At 39.5% G+C, this 22,608-nt stretch overlaps 1 protein-coding gene across 1 annotated transcript in view; it reads right to left on the bottom strand.

Moving 5' to 3' along the window:
• Positions 1 to 22,608, bottom strand: part of LOC121929229 (chloride channel protein C-like) — an 86,127-nt gene that overhangs the window by 28,502 nt on the left and 35,017 nt on the right. Inside the window, exons 11-13 of the mRNA XM_042464576.1 lie at positions 22,123 to 22,294; positions 18,317 to 18,488; positions 9,592 to 9,758 (exon numbers count right to left, since the gene is read on the bottom strand). Of these exons, the coding sequence (XP_042320510.1) occupies positions 9,592 to 9,758; positions 18,317 to 18,488; positions 22,123 to 22,294 (511 nt within the window). The remainder of the gene's footprint in view (positions 1 to 9,591; positions 9,759 to 18,316; positions 18,489 to 22,122; positions 22,295 to 22,608) is intronic.

Raw genomic sequence — 22,608 nt, 5'->3', positions numbered from 1 at the left:
CACTAGCTGCACCTGTTCCTTGGGATGTCGGATCTGGCTACAGTGACAAATGCCTTGATTGCACCCATTTGTACTATTGTAATGCACTCTACATGCTGCCTTGGGAAACTGTTTGGAAACTTCAGGGGGTCCAAAATTCTGTGGCCAGAAGGCTAACTGAGGCCAGTTACAGGGAGCATATAACTCCTTTATATGTTTAAAAAGCTGCGCTGGCTACCAGTTCATTTCCAAGCACTATTCAAAGTGATGGACATGGCCTACAAAACCCTAGTCCAGATTATCTGAGAAATCATATCTCCCCATATTAACCTACAAGTCTCCTGCCACCACCACAGTCCTGTTGGGTGAAGAACACAAGAAAGAGCCTTCTCAGTGACAGCTCCACGCTCTGGAATTCCCTTTGACTGGAGAACAAGATGTCCCCCTCCCTGCTCTCCTTTTGCCAGCAGACCACAGGCTTTTAATGTGTAAGCAGGGAGGCTTCATATTGTGGGTTGATGAGTTTTAAACATATTCTTATACTCTTCATTTATTTTTAAACTTTTATATGCCTTTTAAATTATTTTGTACTGTTTTAATATGATGATTTTAAATTGTTTTTGCAATGTCATTGTCAGGATTTTTGTGAGCCACCTTGGGTCCCACTCTGGGAGAAAGGTAGCATACAAATGAAATAAATAAAAAATAAATAAAACTTCTTGGTAGATTTTTTTTTAAAAATGTTTCAAATTAAGAGAGAAGCATCTATTTCAAATGTAAGAAAGTCATGTGATATACAATGAAGGCTATGTATAGTTGTTACATTCCATATCCTTTCCTCTTAAACTATAAATAATAATTTGACATCAATGTAATTTTATTTTAAATAACTTTGCAGAGTTAGGATTTGATATTTTAGATGTTTTCCTATGTTTGGGTGTATCTTCAAGTTTCCCGACAACTTATGGTGACCCTATCAATTTCATAGGGTTTTCTTGGGCAAGGAATGGTCAGAGTTGGTTTTGCCAGTTCCTTCCTCTGAAATATAGCCTAGAGCACCTGGTACTCATTGGCAGTCTCATATTCAAGTATTAACCAGAGCTGACCATGTTTAACTTCTGAGATCAAACAGGATCTGGTACCTTTACGGTATTTACATGTTGTTAAATTTTTCCAATACCCGTTGGGCTTTGAGATCAGGTCTGGATGCCCTGGTTTCTGATCCATTAGGTCAGGTGGTCAATATATGTTGGGTGGTCTATATTAGACACAAGGCTCAAAATTATTTTTTTAAAGAAAAAAAAAGCCTCCCAGTGTATGAAAACTTATCAAAACACCTCAACCACCCAAAAACCTCCTAGAATCTCTGTTTTCACCAGCCTCAAAATGATGTCTGGAAGTGTCACTTCTAGTTGCCATTTTGAGAAGAACTGTGATGAAAACAGACATTTTTTACATGCTGTGTGGATGTGTGATCTGCAAAGGGGTTGGAGAGAAAATGCCCATTAGCCAGTATACAGTTGCCTAACCTTGGGTAAATATCTGGACACTTGCTATTTGATGTTCTTTTGTTGCCTGCTTTATTGAACCATTTCCTATATTGCTATGTATTTTATATGTGTTATCCTTTTATTCCTTAGATTGTACACCATAGGCAGGCTTACGCATATATTTATTGTTTTATGTACAGCAAATCTACAGCGCTATATAAATAAATAAATAATAATAATAAAACACATCATGACATGGAGGCCACCAGCTGCCAATGGTGGGAGGTAATGGGTTTTTTTTTGGGGGGGGGGGGGTGATGGTTGATTATTTATCAAACTGATCTGGTCTCATTTGATTTTATCTATGTATAAATGCTAATATTGCCTAGGTTAATTTGATCACATCTGGGTTATATTAGTGCTACAAATATTACTACTCACAAGGTTGAATCAGTGGTGCTTGGTTGGCAGAGGTGTGTAGGAATTTACAGGTTTGGTAAGCACCCAATGGCATCTTTAAGACGATTGTTTGCTCCTGAGTCCTGCAGTTTAGAATTTCAGGATTTATGGATGGGGTAGGGGATTACTTTGCAGTTCAACTTTTCTCACCCATTGGCTTTCCAAAGTCTCCAGATGTGGGATGACATTGATGTGGTCCTGGAGAGTGGGGCATGCATCTGGTGCCCTCTAGGTCTGGATGGTGTTGCCCAAATGTTGGGCTTGTTGCCTGGATAGACAGGAATTCCTGCATATGTTCTCTATCCATTGGCTGCTGCCTTTAACAGATTATGGTTAATGTCATCTACAAAATATTATTTATTTAAATAATTAGCTATAAAATATGGCCCTAGTTAAATCCATTTTTTGTGTAACATCTCTTTATTTACTCCTCTGGGTAAAAAAAAAATCTTTCTTAACACTGCAAAGTATTGTGTCAGACAAAACTAATTTCAGGTTAGTAAGTAACCTTCTGACAGCAGCAGAAATGTCAATACTTCCGTTCTGGGAAAGGTATTGCTCCTCCACAGTCTGACTGGTTTGTTATATGGCTTTGTTCCATATGAGCAAGAAAATATGGATTGCCCAAGGTCACCCAGTGGGTTTCCATGACTAAGCATGGATTTGGACTCAGAGTCCTAGTCCAACTCTCAAACCACCACACCATTCTAGCCTGTGGGACGGGACTACAAGAATCAAAATGACTGATGTGGAATAAGAGCTAAGGAAATACTTTAAAATAGGCTTTATCAAGTAACAGAGTGCTTTTCTTATTTTCAGAGTGATAATATTCATGACATAATTTATTTTATTTCCTTACTCTTCCTGATTCAAAAGATCACAGATAAGTAAATATGGTATTTTGATTATGTGAATATAAATTCAATTTTATATATTATCATGCCATTTTTAAAATGACATTTCTCATGCCTGTCACAGCCAAACAGATAAAATAACCACCATGGTGGATCTGTATTTTAAAATCAGCAGTGGTGTCCCTTGGGCAATTTCTGACTCCATAAAATGGTTTCTTTTAATGTGTTTGGTTGTTTGCAGTCTTTACACCTCTTGCTATTTGCAGTTTGTAATTACAACCATTTCTAAAATATAACATGGCGTGAAGCAATTCCATTTAATTTTACTCATAACTAAACAATTTGAAATTAATATGAAATTAATTAAACACAGTGACACATAGGCTTCAATGTTAAACAAAAGCATCTGGGTTAAGAAAGAACAATGTTACCTCAACACATGTAAAATGAAAACTTGGACTTAAATAGAAGCTTCAAACAAGAAGTTTAAAAAAAACAGCTATGGGGTGTGCAAAAGTCATTAAGAAGCTCTCAGCATCCCAACCATATTATCTATATTTTAATTCTGGCAAGAACCTCCCTTGGTTGATTTGTTTTTTAAGAAATGACGACAAAATAAAAAGGCAACTCCCAACACAAACTGGCAGGAAATTGCAAACAGTAGGAGACCTGTGTAGATATCTGTTCCTATTGGCTGAAATCAATGGTGGAGTACAACAACAAGCAGCCAAATGTTGGCAATTATATAGAGGTTTCTTACATCTATTGTTTTACTGGATAGGTCACCACAAGAAGCGCCAGCCTACATGAGACCACAGCATGAACCCATCCCTTGCTGAGACCAAAGGTGCAGATCTTTGTCACATCTCAGGATTGTGGCCTTCTGAGGTCATAGGATGTATTCTTGGACATCTCAGAAATGAGGTAGGCAATAGTTGGGAGAAGTTCTGGAAGAGTTTCTGATTCAGCTGATGGTTAAAATGGGCATGAAAATCTGGATGTGTGACCCCAGAACGTGAATAAAACCTGGCTAACCAGAAAATAGGACAACTTAGAGCCAAGGGGAAAGAAATTTTGGCAACCACACAGACAGCAAAATGTGCCCTATAGCAGCAACAGTTGTCACCATTCTCATTACAGCTTGCATCCCACATGACCTTCACCTACCACACACATGAACCACTGCTGACATGGCTTGTACATCCAGAAGGCTCATGAGTCATGACACTAGCACACCACTCCCTGCCTTGATCGTGTGACTTAGTATAATTCTTAAGATATAAAGAAATCTTAAGAGTGGATCAGTTTGATCAATTTCTCTATTGACACAGCTGGATTATTTAGTCAGTTTTAAGTGGAAAACGTCAGGATTTGTTTTTTTGTCTGTCAGCTGGTGGCCAGATACTATGGTATCTTTAACCAATTAGCTGAGTAACTCATCCAGTGACTGGACTCACTGTGTGCCCCCTCCTATAAAATACTTCATCTAATAGCTGAATGGAAATTAATGTAACCTAAAGGCTCCAATTAATTAGTGTTCAATCCCCAGGCTCTTTCTAGGTAGCAGAAAATATTCCATTTATGTTGCTCTGTTAATAGGAATTCACTCTTTGCTTGTTATCTACAGTGACCTGCAGAAGAAAAAATACGCAGTACAAAAAGCTTCCAGGAGTCTGAATCAAATTTATTCCCTATGAGGCCACTGTGAGCTTCTTTCTATAGAAAAAGAAATGATTTTGTTTGGTGAGGCTTTTCAGAATGCTAGGCAGGAGGTAAAGAAAATGTGCTTATTTTACGACAATTTCCAGAATCTTTCCAGTCAACAAGGCTAGTGCCCATGCTACTTGGGGGGTGAGGGTGTTCTGGTAGGATGCCATCAAGGGCGCAGCCTTCAATCACAGAGCACAGCTGTTTTATTCTGGCACCTGTTTGGCTTTTGTTATGCTATTCTTCCAAAGGAATTACAACCTGACTCTTTTTGGAAAAGGAATGGATTGAGTCCATACCAGCCTTGCAAAAGGCTGTGTGAACAATATGAAGCTCATGGTGACTTTACACACACACACACTTTCTTTAACTAGAGCTTACTCTTTTTTATTTTTGTCAGGAAACAAAAATAAATATGAACAATAAAAATCACATTCAGTTCAGAGACAAACACATATAACTGCAATCCTGTTCGTTAGTCATAACTAGAGTAGACTGAATCAGTTGCTGAATAGTGAGTTAAAGTGTAGGTAGATCTAATTGATCCAAAGTTCTACTTTAGTTAGTACTAATGATGTTTATAAGATTCTGACCCAGGGAAATAAAGGTTAGCGTGAAAGTTAAAATAAAGTATAAGTATATATGAACATACTTAGCTTCTGTTATTTCGAAAAGTATAATGGAATAAGGGAGACTTAGAAAATGTCTTCTTTTTTCTTTTCATGGAATCATAGAATCAGAGTTGGAAGAGACCACAAGAGCCATCTAGTCCAACCCCCTGCCATGGAGGAAATCACAATCAAAGCACTCCCAACAGATGGCCATCTAGCCTCCAAAATCTCCAAAGAAGGAAACTCCATCACACTCCCTACAAATGTAGATTATTTGCATTGGTGTCACTAGGGGAGCATTAACTCATGGTGTCACCACCGCCATTGACCTCCTCCCATTATCACATCTAGAGAATCTTTAGTAATGTTTTTGTATTAATGTTACTCAGAAATCATAATTCCTATGTATCACGGAATGTAATAGTAATAGTTGTGACATAAAAACTAGTAAAATTAAAATTATATCTTTAAATTGCACTACCATATGCACAGTTTAGATGTATTTACATATGTATAGTTTCATGTAGTTAAAGTAAAAATTTAGTAAAATGTGATGTCTTTAAAGAAAACTCTAAAGGAATAAAAATTTTAAATTAAAAAAATTTAAAATTAAAATTACACTTTTTTTAAAAAAAATGGGGCCTCTCCTTTCTTCTCTCACTGAGCCTCACCCCATTCATACCATCTCTTACAGCATTTTAAATAAAAATAGGCGAATGGTGCATCCCATTTCTTTCTCAACGCAAATATTTGCGGAGGAGTGGTGTCAACCCCCCCTTAGGGTGTCACCTGGTGCAGTTTGCGCGCACACACACACACACACACACACACAGAGTGACACCACTAGCTATTTGTTTGAATTCCTCTTTGGTGATTTCCCTTTTCTTTCATTTCTTACATATTGTCATATTCCTATAAATTCATAGGAATCTGACATCAAAGTATTGTGTATGGGGGGAGGAATCGAGGGGGATTGTACAGTCTGCCCTTGCTAATATGTGGGGGAGCCATTCTGGACACACACACACCCCATAAGGCAAAAAACACAGGACCTCAAGTCCCATTTGTATGAATGGGATGCGCTCCCATGCGGTGTGGACACACACTATGGGGCTTGCCATCCATGTATGGCGTGGGCACACTGTAGATTGAAGCAGATGACTGTAGCAGGAAAGCTGAGCTGTTTATGATGGTGCCTTCCTTTCCTGGGAGATGGTAGAGAGATAGAAATTGAGAAGGAGCAAACTTCAAATCACATTTCTGAAGTGGACAAATGGTGCAGGCTACAAGTGTGGGGAGGGGGCTAGACAAAGGACTTTTCAAGTGTTTTTTAACTTGGGAAAAGACAGAGTTGATTCCAACTGTTGTGGGGTAGTTTTGTGTGTTTTAGGGGATTATCACACTGAGGCTTACCATGCTGAAATCATTGGCTAAACGCCTCAGAAATGCAGAGGTGTGGTAGCCAGTCATGCTTCTGAAGCATCACTGAGGTGCCCCACTCCTCTCCCATCAATTAAGCATTTGCAGAGCAGCCATTTTTTTAATAACGAAACTTCCCATTATTAAAGAAATGGCTGCTCCGTGAACACTTCATCAATGGGAAAGGCTAGGGGATGCACTTCAGTGATGCTTCAGAAGCACGACCAGCTACCACACCTCCACACTTCTGAAGCATTTAGCCAATGATTTCAGCACAGTAGGCCTCTGTGTGATAATCCCCTTAGAATCCAGAATAAAGCAATAGTTAATTTTCACTACAATGCTGTCCTGGCTCTCCAACTACCATGCATGACACATATGTTGCCTTTAAGCTCGCATCTCATCTGATAATTCTTTGTACATCCACTCTGATTTCTTTAAAAACCTCCCAATTTTCTCCCACACTGGAATTGCTTGCAACTCTGCCTTCACTATCTCACCTTTAAGCAGCATCCATGCATCATGACTTCCTTTCCATTTGAGCATTTCTGACCATAAGATCTCACCTAGTATTTCTCTATGCTTAATAATATGTGTACATATACAGAAGCCCACATTACAAGCTTCCCTCAAAATTTATAAGAGAGCAAACGTATGCCCTGTGGGTTTGACCAACAATTCTAGATTTTGTCTGGGAAATCTGCAAGCAAAGACAATATCACGGCTTTATTATATGAGTAGGTACATGTCTGTGCCACAGGAGCAGTGTCAAATGGCCAACTTTATTTTTACGTCTGAAACATAATTCTGGTCTTCTAAATTAATGTGTTCATTAATTCTGTTTTTTGCTCTCTCATTCGCCCTTTATTGCACACTTTCTCACACATACCATGTTAAAACACAGAACATCCCTAACCTGTGTTTAATTTGAAGGTGGCAGATATCTATATACAAATTTGGAAATGTGAGTGATTTTTCAATAAATTCATTTCACTCCAATTAAAAGATGTATATACAAATCCCAGCTTCTAGAAGTCCAAGTCAGCATTTTGGAAGAGGTAATATCAAAAGATTAACTATGTAATACAACCAATGTTCTAATATACAATGTTCAATGATTTTAACATAGCAAGAATTCTTGGCTCTCAAAATCAGCTTTATATGACATATCATGCAGAAACACCCAGAGACTTTTGACATGGCTCACGTTAAGCTAGAACAGAACAAGCACCAGATTCACTCAGCTCTTAACTCAACTTATTCCATTAAAAGGTAGGCTGTAAGATATTTTCTCTCTTGAAGTGCATAGTGGCTTATAAAAGTAGGAAGAGTTGCCAAGTTGTAGATGTGTTCAAGTGCTCTTGCCCTCATTAAAAAGCACTCCTTGGCAAGCAGCAGTTCTGAGCATTCCAGCAAGCTTGTTTTTATAAAAGGAAGGGGGCTGTTTATAGCAAAAAGTGCAGCACAACTGAAAGTCACAGCATACTGTTGAATTACATACACCTTGATTAGCCAGGATAAAAAATACAACAAACTTGCATGATCAGGAATAAGTACTTATAGACAACAGTTAATACTTAGGAAGCAATTATATCTTTTGGTCATGGGTTAATTAATGGAAAACGCAAAACCTTTGATGCCTCCAACCTTGGCTGAAGAAAGGGCCACCATAAATAGATTACCCTTTCTCATCTGTAATATATTGCTTCTTGTTGCTGTTGTTGTGTGCCTTCAAGTCCTTCCAAATTATGGTGGCCTTAAGATGAACCTATCATGGTGTTTTCCTGGCAAGATTTGTTCAGGGGAAGTTTGCTATTGTTAGCATACTAAAAAAGAGATACACTGAGTGTCTCCTTCACATATCATATCAAGGGCCATGAAATAAGTGTCCTCTTTGTTTCTCAGAAAAGCATGGTTTTTTAAAAAAACACACACACAATGAGAACAGCCTCTTTCTACATATCTTTGTGTGGATGTTTTAAATCTCTATACACTGTTTGTATCCATTTACTGCACTAACTACCTGTGTCTGTTCTGTTTTCCCATAGCATTCGTGCTCTCTATGTACGGCCCACTTCAGATATAAATTAAATATGATCTAGCAATTTATGCACAAACTTCAATTTTCAACTCCCCATTCCATCCACTTACTAAGGCTGCAGGTAAGCAGAATGAACCACCCATTTTTGTTTTACCCATGCTCCCTTATGCCCTAACTTAAGAAGCACTAGCTAGTTTAAACCACTAGTGGGGCAAGTGTGACCTATAAACAACATTTTCCCAAAAAAATAAAAGAAGTAAAAGAACCAACATGCTCTCAAAGCTTGGCTAGGGTGCACAAGGACAATTTCACTGAGGAGGTGGGGGGTAAACCATTTTAAGCTCAGGGAAGGCCCAGCAAATGAATTGCAAGTTGCCTTCTAGGTTACTTCTTGTTATTTTTGTTAAAAAAAAGCATTTCCTGAACCTAAAACAGCCAAGTGGGCCCAAAACATGGTAAAATTCCCCCCCCAACCCCCTGAAAGGCACTAGTGTGCAAAAAATATGTTGGTTTTTTTTGTTTGTTTTTTTTGTTTTTTTTGTTTTTGTTTTTTGCATCCAGGTATAGTCATAGGGGACAACATGATCCCCAAATGCCCAAAAGTTGCACATATCTGGTTTCAAATGGTTTAGTGAAGTTCAGGGTGACCCTGAGCTATTAGAACAAATAATGCTAACTTGAAGTTTTCACACAATGGAGAACTCAGTTCAGTTTTAAAACAGAAAACGTTTCCCATGACCTCACTGTGGCTTCACTACAGACTCATGACATCTTGTATAAGAGGGAGGAAAGGGGTGGATATTCCTGGCACTGCCAGCAGGGCCCTTCCAGCTATATGATAGTCCCTAAAACAGAAAAGGTGACACACAGCGGTAATCCTTTGAAGTCAGACAACTAAAGAAATCCACACATTTCACTGACTCTTGGAAAACCTATTAACAGGGAGCAGGATTATAATTTATATACTACCTTCCTCTCAACGTGAGACCAATGGGGGCATGCAGCACAGATTAAAAATAAGAAACACTCACCAGTTTTCCCTGTGGCAAACAAATGGCTCAGCATCTAAATAGGGGATGCATTTCAGCTTCAGTAAAGAACTGTATAAAGATGTGTTAAACCAGTCGCCGACCATTTTGGCTAACATGACAGCCAGCATGATGAGTATCAAAGACTGTACATCATTTGTGATCTCTACCTAATATAAAGGAGAAATGGGAGCATGTAATATTAAAAGATAGCCAGTGGTATCAGCAGGTTTCAGATTAAAAATCAAATTTTAATTATGTGATTTTATTATTAACAACTACCACCAGTATCATTTAAACTTTAAATCTTAAAGTTTTCAGAAAGCACTGTCTGAGTGTTGAAGGCAGCAAAAAAGAAGCTGCCAAATACCAAGTCAAATGATTTGACCTTCTATCCCACTGTTGTCTACTCTGTCATGTGCTCTCCAACACATGAGAGCCCTTAAACTCATATAAGTGATAACACTGTTCTTAAAGCAAAGTGTAAAGAAGCCACTTGATAGTTTCACCTCAACAACCACTCAAGATAAGGGCTCCAGTTAATGACTGCCCATGAACCTGTCAAGAGCTTTCTTCAGACTTTGCCTTACGTCTAGCAAGTTTAAGCTTTTATGCAGCTTCTGTCTTTGCAGATTTAATATGGAAGGCAGAATAATATAGGATAGATTCAGGCAGAAATCTGCCACATACACCACAGGCTCAAACACTTTGGCATGGTTCTAGAAGAGGTACTACCTGAAATACAGATGTATTTTTCATGTCATATGAGTTTCTTCATCTTATATCTGTGTACTGATGTATCATTTAACATACAGTTAGCCCTCTGTATCCATGAATGTCTTATCCGTGGATTCAACCATTCTAAGCTTGAAAATACTGGGGGGGGGGGGGGGTGTTCCAAAAGCAAATCTTGATTTTGCCATTTTATATAAAGGATACAATTTTCCTACGCCATTGAATTTAATGGGACTTGAGCATCCATTGATTTTGGTATCAATGGAGAGTCCTCATAGCCCAGTGAATACCAAGGGCCCAGTGGGCCTTATTTTGTGACTGATCATTAGAAAATAACGTAAGTTTAAATTGCAGGTCTGATTGTTGAGACACTATCTCTATATAATCTCATAATGGGAGGGGAAAATGGGTTAATTGCAAGGAATATACATTCCCCTTAATATCTAGTTTGGCCCAAAGTCATTAGCAAAAGGATGTTATGAGAACATTAAGGGTTAAACTAGATAATGAGTATCATGCAGATTTTGCAGAGGTTGTTAAAGACATCTGTTTGACATACTACAGTCCTCTCTCCATTCTTGCAGTCTTCAGACTTGAATCCCTCGCTTATGCATGAGAGACAAACAGAGAGAGAATGAATGGGGCTAGAATATATGCGCAACTCCATTTTCACGAGGGGGTCTGGAACAGATCCCCCATGAAAAAGGAAGGGCGACTGTACATAGTTTTCCTTATCCCTGTATTCAGCATGCATTATTTCATACTTGAGCAGAAATCCTGTTGTGGGAGGGAATAAAAGTTAATCACAGGAAATACATAATCCCCTTAATTATGAACAGAATTCAGTGGTGTCACTAGGGTTGGTGTCACCTCGATGTGGTAACTCATGCTGTCATACCCAAGCTACCTGGCATCCCCCTCCTCAGCTAGACCAATGGTCCTGCAAGAGTACATTGGGCCACTCTGGAAGAGAAAGGCTCTGGTCTACTTGCCGCCAATGGCTGGTGGACTGGGACACCCAAAGGGACCATTCATGTTTCTGGCCGTTCCAGTCTACCTTGTTCGCAACTCTCAAAATGGACCAGACATTATTCAGCAAACAGAGCCACTTCCAGGTTTTCACCATGGCATGTTGACAGCATCCCAGCTATCTTCCTTGTCACCTGTGATGGGTGGGACAGGTGGACTGGGTCCTCCCCGGGAACTTCAGTCTCCAGGAGACCCAATCTACCCATAGAGAGGCACAGAAGTACAAACTGGAAGGCTGCCCCCTCCCACAAGTATACCAGGAGACACTCCCCTGTGAGGTGTCACCCAGTGTAGTCCGCACCTCCTGAAAATGCCCCTGATAATATTCTAAAGTGTTTCATTATTTTGAAACAATTTCAATCTAGAAAAAGTAGAGCAAGAGTAAACTCTTTCCCCACCACCACCACCACCATTGCTGGTATCCCCATTCAAATCAGAGAGAAACACACAAATATATGGTTTGAGTTGAGAAAGCACAATATTCCATGCAATAAACGAGCAAAAATAATGCATTACTATAATGGATTATAAGTCCTGTAAACTGGTTATCTGAAAAGACCACCATTGCCATTTCATTCTTGACTTAGAATGCTTGCTATGGCAAAGTTCCCCCACCTTCAACTAGCTCTAGAGTAGAGGGCCTATTTTGGGGGGATATAGGACTGACATGTAAGGGAGCAACATGAGGAAAAGCAGACATAAGATTAAAATCAGTTCTATATTAAAACCAAGGAAGGGGGGTGAGGAAAGCTAGGGAAGATAATTTAGCAGTCAATAAAGTTTATCTTATAACTGTGTTCAGTGTAACACACTGATCACAACAAAACATTTACCACCCCTGCTTGGTTTTAATACTTATTTGATTTAGATCTTACAGCATCACAGCCTAGACTTTTAGCACTGTTACATCTGTATAGTTCACACTGCTAGTGAACTGTAGAAAAATGCTGTTGATAGACAGATTTATAACACCTAAACAATAAAATTACTTTCACCTTGCTTACCTCATAATTCTACACTTACTGAAATGCTTCAGAGACTGTTTTAGGGGGAAAATTTTACACTGTAACTACTCATAGAACTTTCCTACAAGTGCTACATGGCCCAAGCTTCCACATCATTATAACCAATTGGCCTCCTTCCTATTATTTTAGTTTTATTACGTAACACATACTTATGTATTTCATTACGGGCATCAACCGGGCATAGCACTTCAAAGAGAGGAGGGCAGCTGTCCAGGAAACTCCAAAGATCCAGTTTACATAAAACGACGGATAAAAAGTCCTGGCCCTTGTTCTCAGCCACACTGCAGTTAACCTGTTTCGGGGTTTGGCTTTTGGTTTTAAAAATGGAACCTCATTAGAGCTGGACCTGCTGATGCAGCACACTTTTATCAAGGATATATATTTTTTAATTTGAATTCATGGAACAGGGAAGTTCCAGTTAAAAGTGAAATCATCTGGTGCAAAAAGCATATTTGTACTCTATAAAGACAAAGGCAAAAAGGGTACCATTTATATTTATGTTCATAAAAAGGCAAGTGAGTGTGGTATATATGAAATTTGCTTAAAATGTAACAGCTGCTTGCCTCCTTTAGCAGGCAAGAAAATGATCTCTCTTTTTGAAACTGATACTGCATACTCACAATTATCTCAGATTTTAACAGCACAGAGTTTGATAGCACCTTAAGGATTAATGAACACTCCTGGACTTCAGTCCACTTCATCAACTGCAAGAAGTGCCACCCAGCCTTTCAGGAATATAATGCAATACACAACGTTTGAGATAGAGTGGGAATGTATAGGTACAGTATGTAACCCACTGGATGAACTTGGCCCAACCTCTTACTCTTAGCTAGACCTACTTCACAAGGTTGTTGAAAAGATCATATGGACAAGAGGAGAGCTATGTCCATTGCCTTGAACTCTAAGGGAAATGAAAATTGAAAAACCTGGCAGACAATTATTAGAGCAGCCAGGAGTGTTTGTTGTTGCTGCTGCTGCTACTTACTTACTTACTTATATCCCACATTTCTCCCAATATATGGACTCAAGGCAGCTAACAAATTTAAACAATATATTGTAAAAACAATATAAAATTTATAAAACAAGTAAAGAATTTAAAACAATTACACATTAAAATATTTAAATGTACTAAAGGCTTTATACAAGCCTGACATCTGACTTACATAGCATTTGAAAGTCCAACCTTCATCAGGTTTAAAAAGCCTGACAGCATAAAAATGTTTTTACCTGTTGCCAAAAGGAGAGCAGGGATGAGGCCATCCTGGCCTCTCTAGGGAGGGAATTCCAGACCCTGAGAGCAGCCACCAAGAAGGCCCTCTCCCTTATTCCCACCAAAAGACCCTCAGAGGGTGTTGACAAAGAGAAGCACCTCTCCGATCTTACCACTCTGGTGGGCTTATAAAGAGAGATGCAGTCCTTCAAATAACCTAGACTCAAGCTGTACAGGACTTTACAGGTCAGCACCAGCACTTTGAATTGTTGTTCTTGCTGCAACAGACTACTATGGCTACTCCTTCAGAAACTGAAACTACCTTGAGTCGTACTTGAGTTCACTGCTACACTGTTACAGCACAATTATACCACTTTAACAGGTTGCCTCCTGTGAAATCCTGGGATTTACAGTCTAGGGAAGGGCATTTAGAATTCTCAGCCAAAGAGCTCTTAGGCATCACTAAACTACAAACCCCAGAATCCCACAGAAGGCAGGCATAGCAGTTAAAGTGGAATAACAACACTATAACAGTGTAGTGTGGTCTGATATAAAGTGTGGACGTATGATATAAAGTGTGCAAATCACTGGTTCAGGGATGAGGACTGTGCATCCATCCAGGCACTGATGAAGGGCAGCTCCAAGCAGCCAAGTCCGAGGAATGCTTGGAGCTGTCGTTTAATAACATCTGGAATGCATCCAATTCCCAATAACAAAATTTAAACTATTACAATAAAAAGGTAACTTAACAAGGGGCAACATCACTCTTTTTTAAATTATAACTTTTGCATTTACTTTTATAACCATACATGTGGCTTTACTAAATGGTAGAGGAGGTATATCACTCCAATATCTAAATGGTAGAGGAGGAATATCACTCCAATATCATTCCAGTATTGCCACACTGTGTCTTATTGTGTGTTGTAGGTACTGAAGCGACAATGAAGTAGTCAGGAGAAGTGTGTGTTTTACTCACAGGCCAATAGTTAAGCACCTTGCAGATTCTGTACAGAATTCAAATCTGCACTTGCCTTACTCTCCCTATTCTTAGTAGTTGAAGGCTGACTTACATGTTAAGCATGTTCATTCTGGAAAATGTTAGTTAAATATAAAATATTGAAGTTAACAGCTTAGTGGAAAGGTAGATGCACATTTCCAATGAAATCACAATCTTCATTCATTCAATATCCATTTAGAATGGAGAATATTTCTACTTTGAAGCTGCTGCTATGTGCTCAACACAGCCGAAAAACAGTTAATGACATCCACAGATGTTTCACTTTTTTGTAGCAGATGGAACCCTTTTTGACATTTTGTGTTTCTTTTCCCACAGGCTTTGGATTCCCAAAGCAATGCATAATAAAATAAATAAAAACATTTGTTACAAGCAGATTAAAAAAACAAATTTAAAAACCAGTTTTGAAAATGCAAAATCCAAATGCTTACGTTGGGATTCATGCCAAGAAGGTTGTTATCAAACCATGACACAGCTGGACACTATACACAGGGACTGTAAATCCTAGAGCTGGGGTAGGAAACTGTGATCCTGCAAAAGTTTTTTGGACTACCAGTTCCCCAATTCCTCATGACTGGCTAGGGCTCATGAGAACTGTAGGCCAACAAGATCTGCAGAGTGAGAGTTTCCCTCTCTTTCCATCAAGGGCTTCTCTAAGTGATACCTGAACCTGGTTTTAAATAGCCAGAAGATATCAGAGACACTCACTCCACTTCCCCTTCTATGTAAGTTTGCTACTGACATTCCACCTTCTCTCTCCTAAACATCAGTTCAATCGATACATGTTAAAAAATATTTAGCAAAACCTTTGAGTGACCTCTTATCTCTTGTTGTTTTTATTGTGTTTTTTCAAGTCATTTTCAGAGTTTTCTTGACATTTTTCCAGAGGGGATTTGCTCCTGCCTTCCCCTGAATATTTTTACTTCCACTGAAGTAATATTCCTGCAATACAGATAAAGTTCTTACAATGCCCAAAATATGGTTTTGCCATTAATTGACAGAACATAGATATATACATAATACACATTTGACTTGGATGGTTATATTATATTATATTATAAACGTCTGAAAAATATAAGGAATTGGTAGTGATATCACAGTGAAAACCATGCAAGTTCAAAGTGTAATGACTGGAAATTCCACATTTAAAAAAAAACTCTTCCTGTTGATGATCTACATTAAGATCTCACTATCACCATATTCACATTGCTTCTCCCCATAAATATCATAACTTGCTACCTACCACTCCTTTTAATTACATTTGTTTCAGGCTTTGCTTCTTTTAAAAGTTCTGCTCTCTATTCCACTCTCCCTAATATTTTCTTCTCTTATGTCCCAGAGCTCAGAAAATTTACTCTGGGGGGACTACATCCCCAGAAACCCATGGTCACTTTTCTATCCTATTTTGTCTTATCTATGTGCTCTCAATACCTCTTCCTCTCAGTAGCCATATTTCCTTCTCTTGCCTACATTCATACCAAATTCCACTGCAGAATATACTAATAATATTTGGAAATACAAAGTTCATTTGATATCATTCTGATTTTTTTTACTGTATTTATTTTACTGAGTTTTTGCTCTATCAATCTATTTCTTGAAATCCCTTTATAGGATTTGCATGCAATATCAAAACTAATGTAATTCCAAGAGAAAGCAATCTATTACACACAAAAAAAAACCCACTGGGGCTGATGGCACAGAATAGCTACAATGTACTCCTTACCCATCCTATGCAACATCATTTGGACCCGTATAGAGTTGGACCTAAGTGCACTTTGCTCCTGGGTGGCTTGTGTGGCAAGGTTCTTTGGAAAACAAAATCCATCTAGCATTTTCAGAGCTTGCATTTTACTAGAAGATGCTAAGACTTGTGTGTCAAGATGGAAGACGTAAGCAGCCAAGAATGAAGAACTGGACATAGTCTGGGGGGTCCTGCTATTTCTTTTACAAAGTATTCTACTAACCAACCTGTTCACTATCCCTGCATAACTCTTTCCAAATGGAACATTACACAAAGCCAAACTAAACATTCCTATCAGGCAATATCTGAAAAGTATGTGTAATTTTCCAGTTCAAGGGCACAAGGTTTGGGGGATTTGTTTTGTTTTTTGGGGGAAATGCTTTTGCATTGTTGCATCCAAATCAAGTTTTTTCTTCTTCTCCTTCTCAAAAACTAACATTTCCTTAAATGATGCCACTACTTGCTTTGGATATACATACTAGATGAAGCTCAGGTCCCCAGAAAGAAGCACACAAGAGTTCTATCCTGCCACCTAGTGGAATTAGGAGCACATTGCAGGTCAGCTATCATTACTCTTCACTGTTTATTATGCTGCCGTCATACTCTGTGCTGCAAGGCTGTATGAAAGTTGCACTATTCCTGACCTTTTTATTACAAGCAAATTGTGCTGAACACAGCTTTCCACCCTGAGACTGGAAAACGTTCAAAAAAAGACTTTTTTTTCAGCGATCGCATTTTACCCTCACAAGAAGTGAGACTGAAATGAGAGTTTTAATTGTCTTTCAAATCCCAAGTGGTCCCTATTTTTGATTTCACTAATTTTGTCCAAATCCAATGCAAGTTATGTTTGCATTCTTGGTTATTAGAAAGTTAGTGTCTCTTTAATTTTGGCTCTTAGAAAGCAACAAAATAACAGTGATTATATTTATCACAGAACAAAAAGACTATTTCTCACTTATGCTACTTTTTAAAAAAGAGAAGCAGCTCCAAGCCTGTCATGCCAGGGGATTCCTTGCAAAATAGTAGGTGGCTCAGAAATGTAGCTATGGGAGGGGGAGAAACTTGAAGGCATTGGCCCTACAAAGAAAAACTGTGCCCTGATACAATGAAATTTTAAAATCTCTATAGGACTGCAGAACAATCCTCTGCTTGAAGGATACAGATTTGAAGGCATTTGGATGCCTGACCAGCCCAGTATGGTGATTAAAAACAAAAAGAGAGAGAACTAGAGTCTTAAAATTGCTATCGACCATACATGCCTGGAGTGTAGACTAAGCCAACAAGTCACCCATTACAGTCTTGGCTCTTACAGTGACAGCTATTGCATTTTCATTCAAATGACAGTAATTTTTTCTATACATGCAGTTGTACATGATGATTAGCATGTGCAAATTTTGATATAGAGCTGTGCCCTTTTTTTGGTGATATGCAAGTGGCCAGCTTAATCTGTTAACAAAATAAATTCCACCCTTTAAATGATGAACAAGTTTGCAACAAGGGGAAAGTTGCCCCAGTCCAACCATCCATGCACCAGTGAGGACATATCATAACAGATAACTCGGTCAGTGTACATGTGCTCACCAACCCCCGTGCTTTGTAGGTCTGCCCCATTCAGGGGTATACATCACATGAGGACACAACATCTGCAAACCTTTCTCTTCCACAGAGATGCCTCCAATATGTGGATGGCACAGACATTGCCAGTGGGCATCATGCCACTCTTTCTGTTATGTAGCTCTTACATGAGAGAGAACATTAGAGCTAATGAGTCCTTCTACACCCTTCCAAAGAATTATGGGAGGGTTGCAAGCTTTCCTACTGCTTCCCAGAGGCCTTGACTCAGGACAAACAATTGGTGATTTGGATCATTCACAATCATGTTTTCAGTCTATGACTCCAGCATTACAACATTAATGATGATTTTTGTTATTTGGTAATATGATAGCTGTCCTTATAGGTTAGCTTATACAAACCATTATAACAGTCAAGGAGATGGTGAGCCTGGAAACACCACTGAAGAAGGAAGCAGCTCCAACTGCAGCAAATAGCCCTGGATCAACCCATGCACCACTTTCATCAGTCTGAACGCCAAAAGCAGAAACCAGTATCAAACCAACAATTCTGCCATATAATGCTCCTGTATACCTGCAAAAGAAAAGAAGAAAGTAAGGGGAATAGTCTGGGCAGAAACAAAAGTATCCTTTTTCCCCCTGAGTGCACTAATTGTGTTGTAAGTGCCATCCATTCACAGATTCATGTTGAGAGGCATGAGATACAGTACTCTGAAGCCGAACAACCATCAGTCCTACATCCATCTACCCATTCATACCTGCACATCCATACATCCACAGGGTCTAGCAGAAAATGAAAGTAGCTTGACTTAATATATGGTCTAATGCTGATTTGGGGGGGGGGGGGAGAAAATGACTGCATGAACATTGTTGCTATGGAAATGCAAACTAGCCACTGATGAGTATAAGCATGCAAAGGTTGCTAACTAACAATTCACATATTCCATATAATCAGAATCCCACTTGCCCTCTTCCTGGGTCGTATCTTTATTACCCACCTCTACAGTTCTCTGCCTGTTGAGGGATGAACATTTGAAGTGGGAAGCCAGCCCTACTTGTGTACACTTCCACACAATTTAGCACATGGCAAAATCAGGGTTCATGGTTACATGGGAAACAGAGAAAGATTCCTGCTGTTTGAGTAACCCTTCAGTGCATGGAGTGCTATGATGACTAGGTGACTACAGAGACAGCAGGGTCAGTTGACAACCTCCTCTTTCTCCTTCATGTGATTCTCCTGAACCTCTGGACAGACAATGAAGGACAGTGGGACAATCTTGCCACAACTAAAAACAAACACTGTTGTGGGAATGGCTTCACTTGTTTACAACTTTAGTTAAGGAGACATATGCAAATTAGCATTGGAAAGGGAAGCATACAACCTTCATAGAGAATTTCAAGTGCCAGGAGAGAAAATCCCACCTACAAAGTTCACATAATGTCACAGTACATAAGAGGCTTTACCCAATAGATGCCTATGCCATAGAGATAATGATATGGTACACTGTGTTTACAGCTGGGAGCCTTTACTGAGGGGACAGATATATTTGCTCAGCTACAAAACATGTTGGGAAAAATGGGATACTCCATGTTTCCACACACACAACAGAAGTAATACCTAAAAAGAAGATCTGAAGTTTCTGCATAACAAATCAGTAAAAAATGCACATTTGTTATATTGAAAAACGGAGGGCATCCTGAAGCACCACCGAAACTGTCCTTGCCATTCTGAGGTCTGATACTCAAAAGCTTATAAGACTAGCAAATCTTTCATAGGTCTGCCCATTATTTTGGGTGACTAGCTAAACATCTCAGCAAGGAGGCTACAATAGTTTTCTCCTGAAAATCAATTTTGTCTAATAGAGAAAATTGATTGTGTGAATGTTTTTTTACCATCATCATGTTGAGTAGATACTTAATACTTTTTTTCTGTGGTAGCAACTAATAGTGAAATACAGTGCAAGAAGAATGCATTCAATTGATGTCTCCAGACTTTTGTTTACAACACATGTCTCTATTGGGGAAGTACAAAATTAATTCATTTTTGTAAAGTCAAAGGCTTTCACAGCTGGCATTCATCGTTTTTTGTGATTTTTTCAGGCTATTGAAGCACCTAGACTAGACTCTACAGGCTAATGGTTACCTTCAGCTCAAACTGGGCTGCCAAACCCAGAAAAACCCATAGGAGAGAAGACAAACAACCAACCAAAGGGAAGGTATTTTTACCATACATCAAAGGAGCCACAAACAGAATAGGGAAACTGGTGAGGAAACACAACCTCCAAATGGTCTACAGATGGAACAAGAAAATCCAGCAAATGCTGCACTCAGTGAAGAACTGGAGAGCCCCTCTCATGGCCTCAGGAGTTTACTACACACCATGGAGCTGCAGACAAGTCTACATAGGGATCACCAAACACAGTGTTCAAACACGAATCAAGGAACATGAGAGAGATTACATATTAGGTCAGCCAGGAAAATCAGCAGTAGCAGAACACATTATAAAGTAAACCATCCTGGACATAAAATGTTGTTTAAAAACACTGAAATTCTTGACCATACCAACAACTAACAGGTCAGAATGCACAGGGAAACCATTGAAATCCATAAACATGTGGATAACTTCAACAGAAAAGAAGAAACCCAAACCTGTGTCACGCATGCCAGAGATGGCACGTGATGTCATTTCCCTCAGCATGTGGTGGGAAGAGGAGAAGGAAGAGGTCAGAGACTCTTCCTTCTCCTTCCCAACCCTCCCTGGTCTCCAGTTGCCTCTCTGGAGGCAGCTGGAGGCTAGGAACGGCATGGGGGGAGGAGGAGCAAGAGGCGTGCGCTTCTTCCTCCCCCTTCCAGACCCTTCCCAGCCTCCAGTTGCCACTCTGCTGCCTCTCCAGAGGCAGCTGTAGACCAAGGACATCATGTCTCTGGAGAGCCAGCTGAAGGCCCGGGAGCAAGGGAAGAAGTCCCACCCTGGAAGGCCCACCCCAGAGGATGGAGGTCCCACTCCCAGCACTGGATAACATCCGATGCCAGAAGACCTTTTAGTTTGGGCACTCAGCCCCAAAAAAGATTTGCCATCACTGCCTTTAAGTAAATGAAGACCCAGCAAATGCAAATGAAAACTACCCAGGGTGAGGGGGGTTTCCCAGCAGACAATGTATCATTAACTAAATAGACACTCTGAGGCCTTGCCATTCAACAACAGAACAATATACAGATTAACATACAAATTGCTTTCTCTGAACCAATAGTATATATACCCCACCCATGCCAGCATTCTCTGAAGATGCCAGCCACAGCTGCTGGCGAAACATCAGGAATAAATTCTTCTATAACATGGCCTCATAGCCTGAAAAATCCACAAAAACTCATTCATTTTTGTTTATTTTATTTCTAATTTAAAGCTTGACAATGAGGATAAAAAGATAGGACTCATCACCATTCAAAAAACCCTTCTATAGTAAACAGTTACTAGCCAAAGGCCTGCTTGAATTTGTTAAAAAGTCATTGCCTGGCTGATAGGATGGAAATACATAGTTTGGGAGCAGCCATTGGCAAACCCCTCTCAGGCCAGAAAACATGTAGGGATAGCTGTGTTGGCCATTTAGTAAATTCAAACAAAAATCCACCAAACAGTAATACTTTTATTGGCCAACCGAAATGCACAATATACTTTTGAAGCACCATTGGCTTCTTCATCAGGCATGATGTTACATACCAAACAGGAGAAAAATTAGAGATGTTAGTAAGATGCCTGCATTTTGTTGTTTCTGTCCTTAGTTAAGATGGTACGGGGAGGGTATCTTTAGCAGGCTGACCCCTCCTCCTCTGGCCATGTGGCAATTGGGCAAAGTCTAGGAAATTTAAAGTCCATTTGCATTTCAACAAGGACTCCTCTTTTGCAACCCAGTATTTCTCCATTCCTGTAAAGCAGTGGTTCCCAACCTGTGGGTCGGGACCCCTTTAGGGGTCGAAGGACCCTTTCATGGGGGTCGCCTAAGACCATTGGAAAACGCCTATTTAATTACAGTTATGAAGTAGCAAGTAAAATAATTTCATGGTTGGGGGTCACCACAACATAAGGAATTGTATTAAAGGGTCACGGCATTAGGAAGGTTGGGAACCACTGCTGTAAAGCCACAGGTCTCTTTGTAGGCAGAGAAAAATGCATTCTTTATACTCAAAAATGGACCAGTAGCAATACTTACAGCATAGGTATAACCAAACCACTGGCAACAGCAGAGCCTGCAGTCAAGCAGGACAATAGAAAGTAGAATATTAATGCTGTAAAAAGAGAGGCATAGCCAAACTCCTTGTGAGTCCCACGTCTGAATAGGTATGTGATACCTCTCGCACCATTCTCAGCCAAGAGAGCAGCCGCTTTAAATGAGACAAAGAGAGAAGGAAGAATACAAAATGCAAGATTTCATAATTTTACATTCTTTCAAAATGCAGACACACACATTCGGTCCAGGATTCTATGCAAGTTCTGTACAGATTTGCATTTGCATTTGCATGTGTGGCAGGGACATGCTCACAATCGCCTGGTCTTATCAATCCTCATTTACAACTATACATCAACAACTGAGGACATATATGTCCATTCCCTGCTATCCTCAAACCCACTTCATTTTGTCTGCCTTAGAATACAGCCTCCTTGAGAACAGAGACTTAGCTATTGTTTTTGGTTTATC

This window comes from Sceloporus undulatus, chromosome 4, assembly GCF_019175285.1.
Source record: "Sceloporus undulatus isolate JIND9_A2432 ecotype Alabama chromosome 4, SceUnd_v1.1, whole genome shotgun sequence".
NCBI classification, from domain to species: Eukaryota; Metazoa; Chordata; class Lepidosauria; order Squamata; family Phrynosomatidae; genus Sceloporus; species Sceloporus undulatus.
This window is presented reverse-complemented; position numbering and strand designations above follow the sequence as displayed.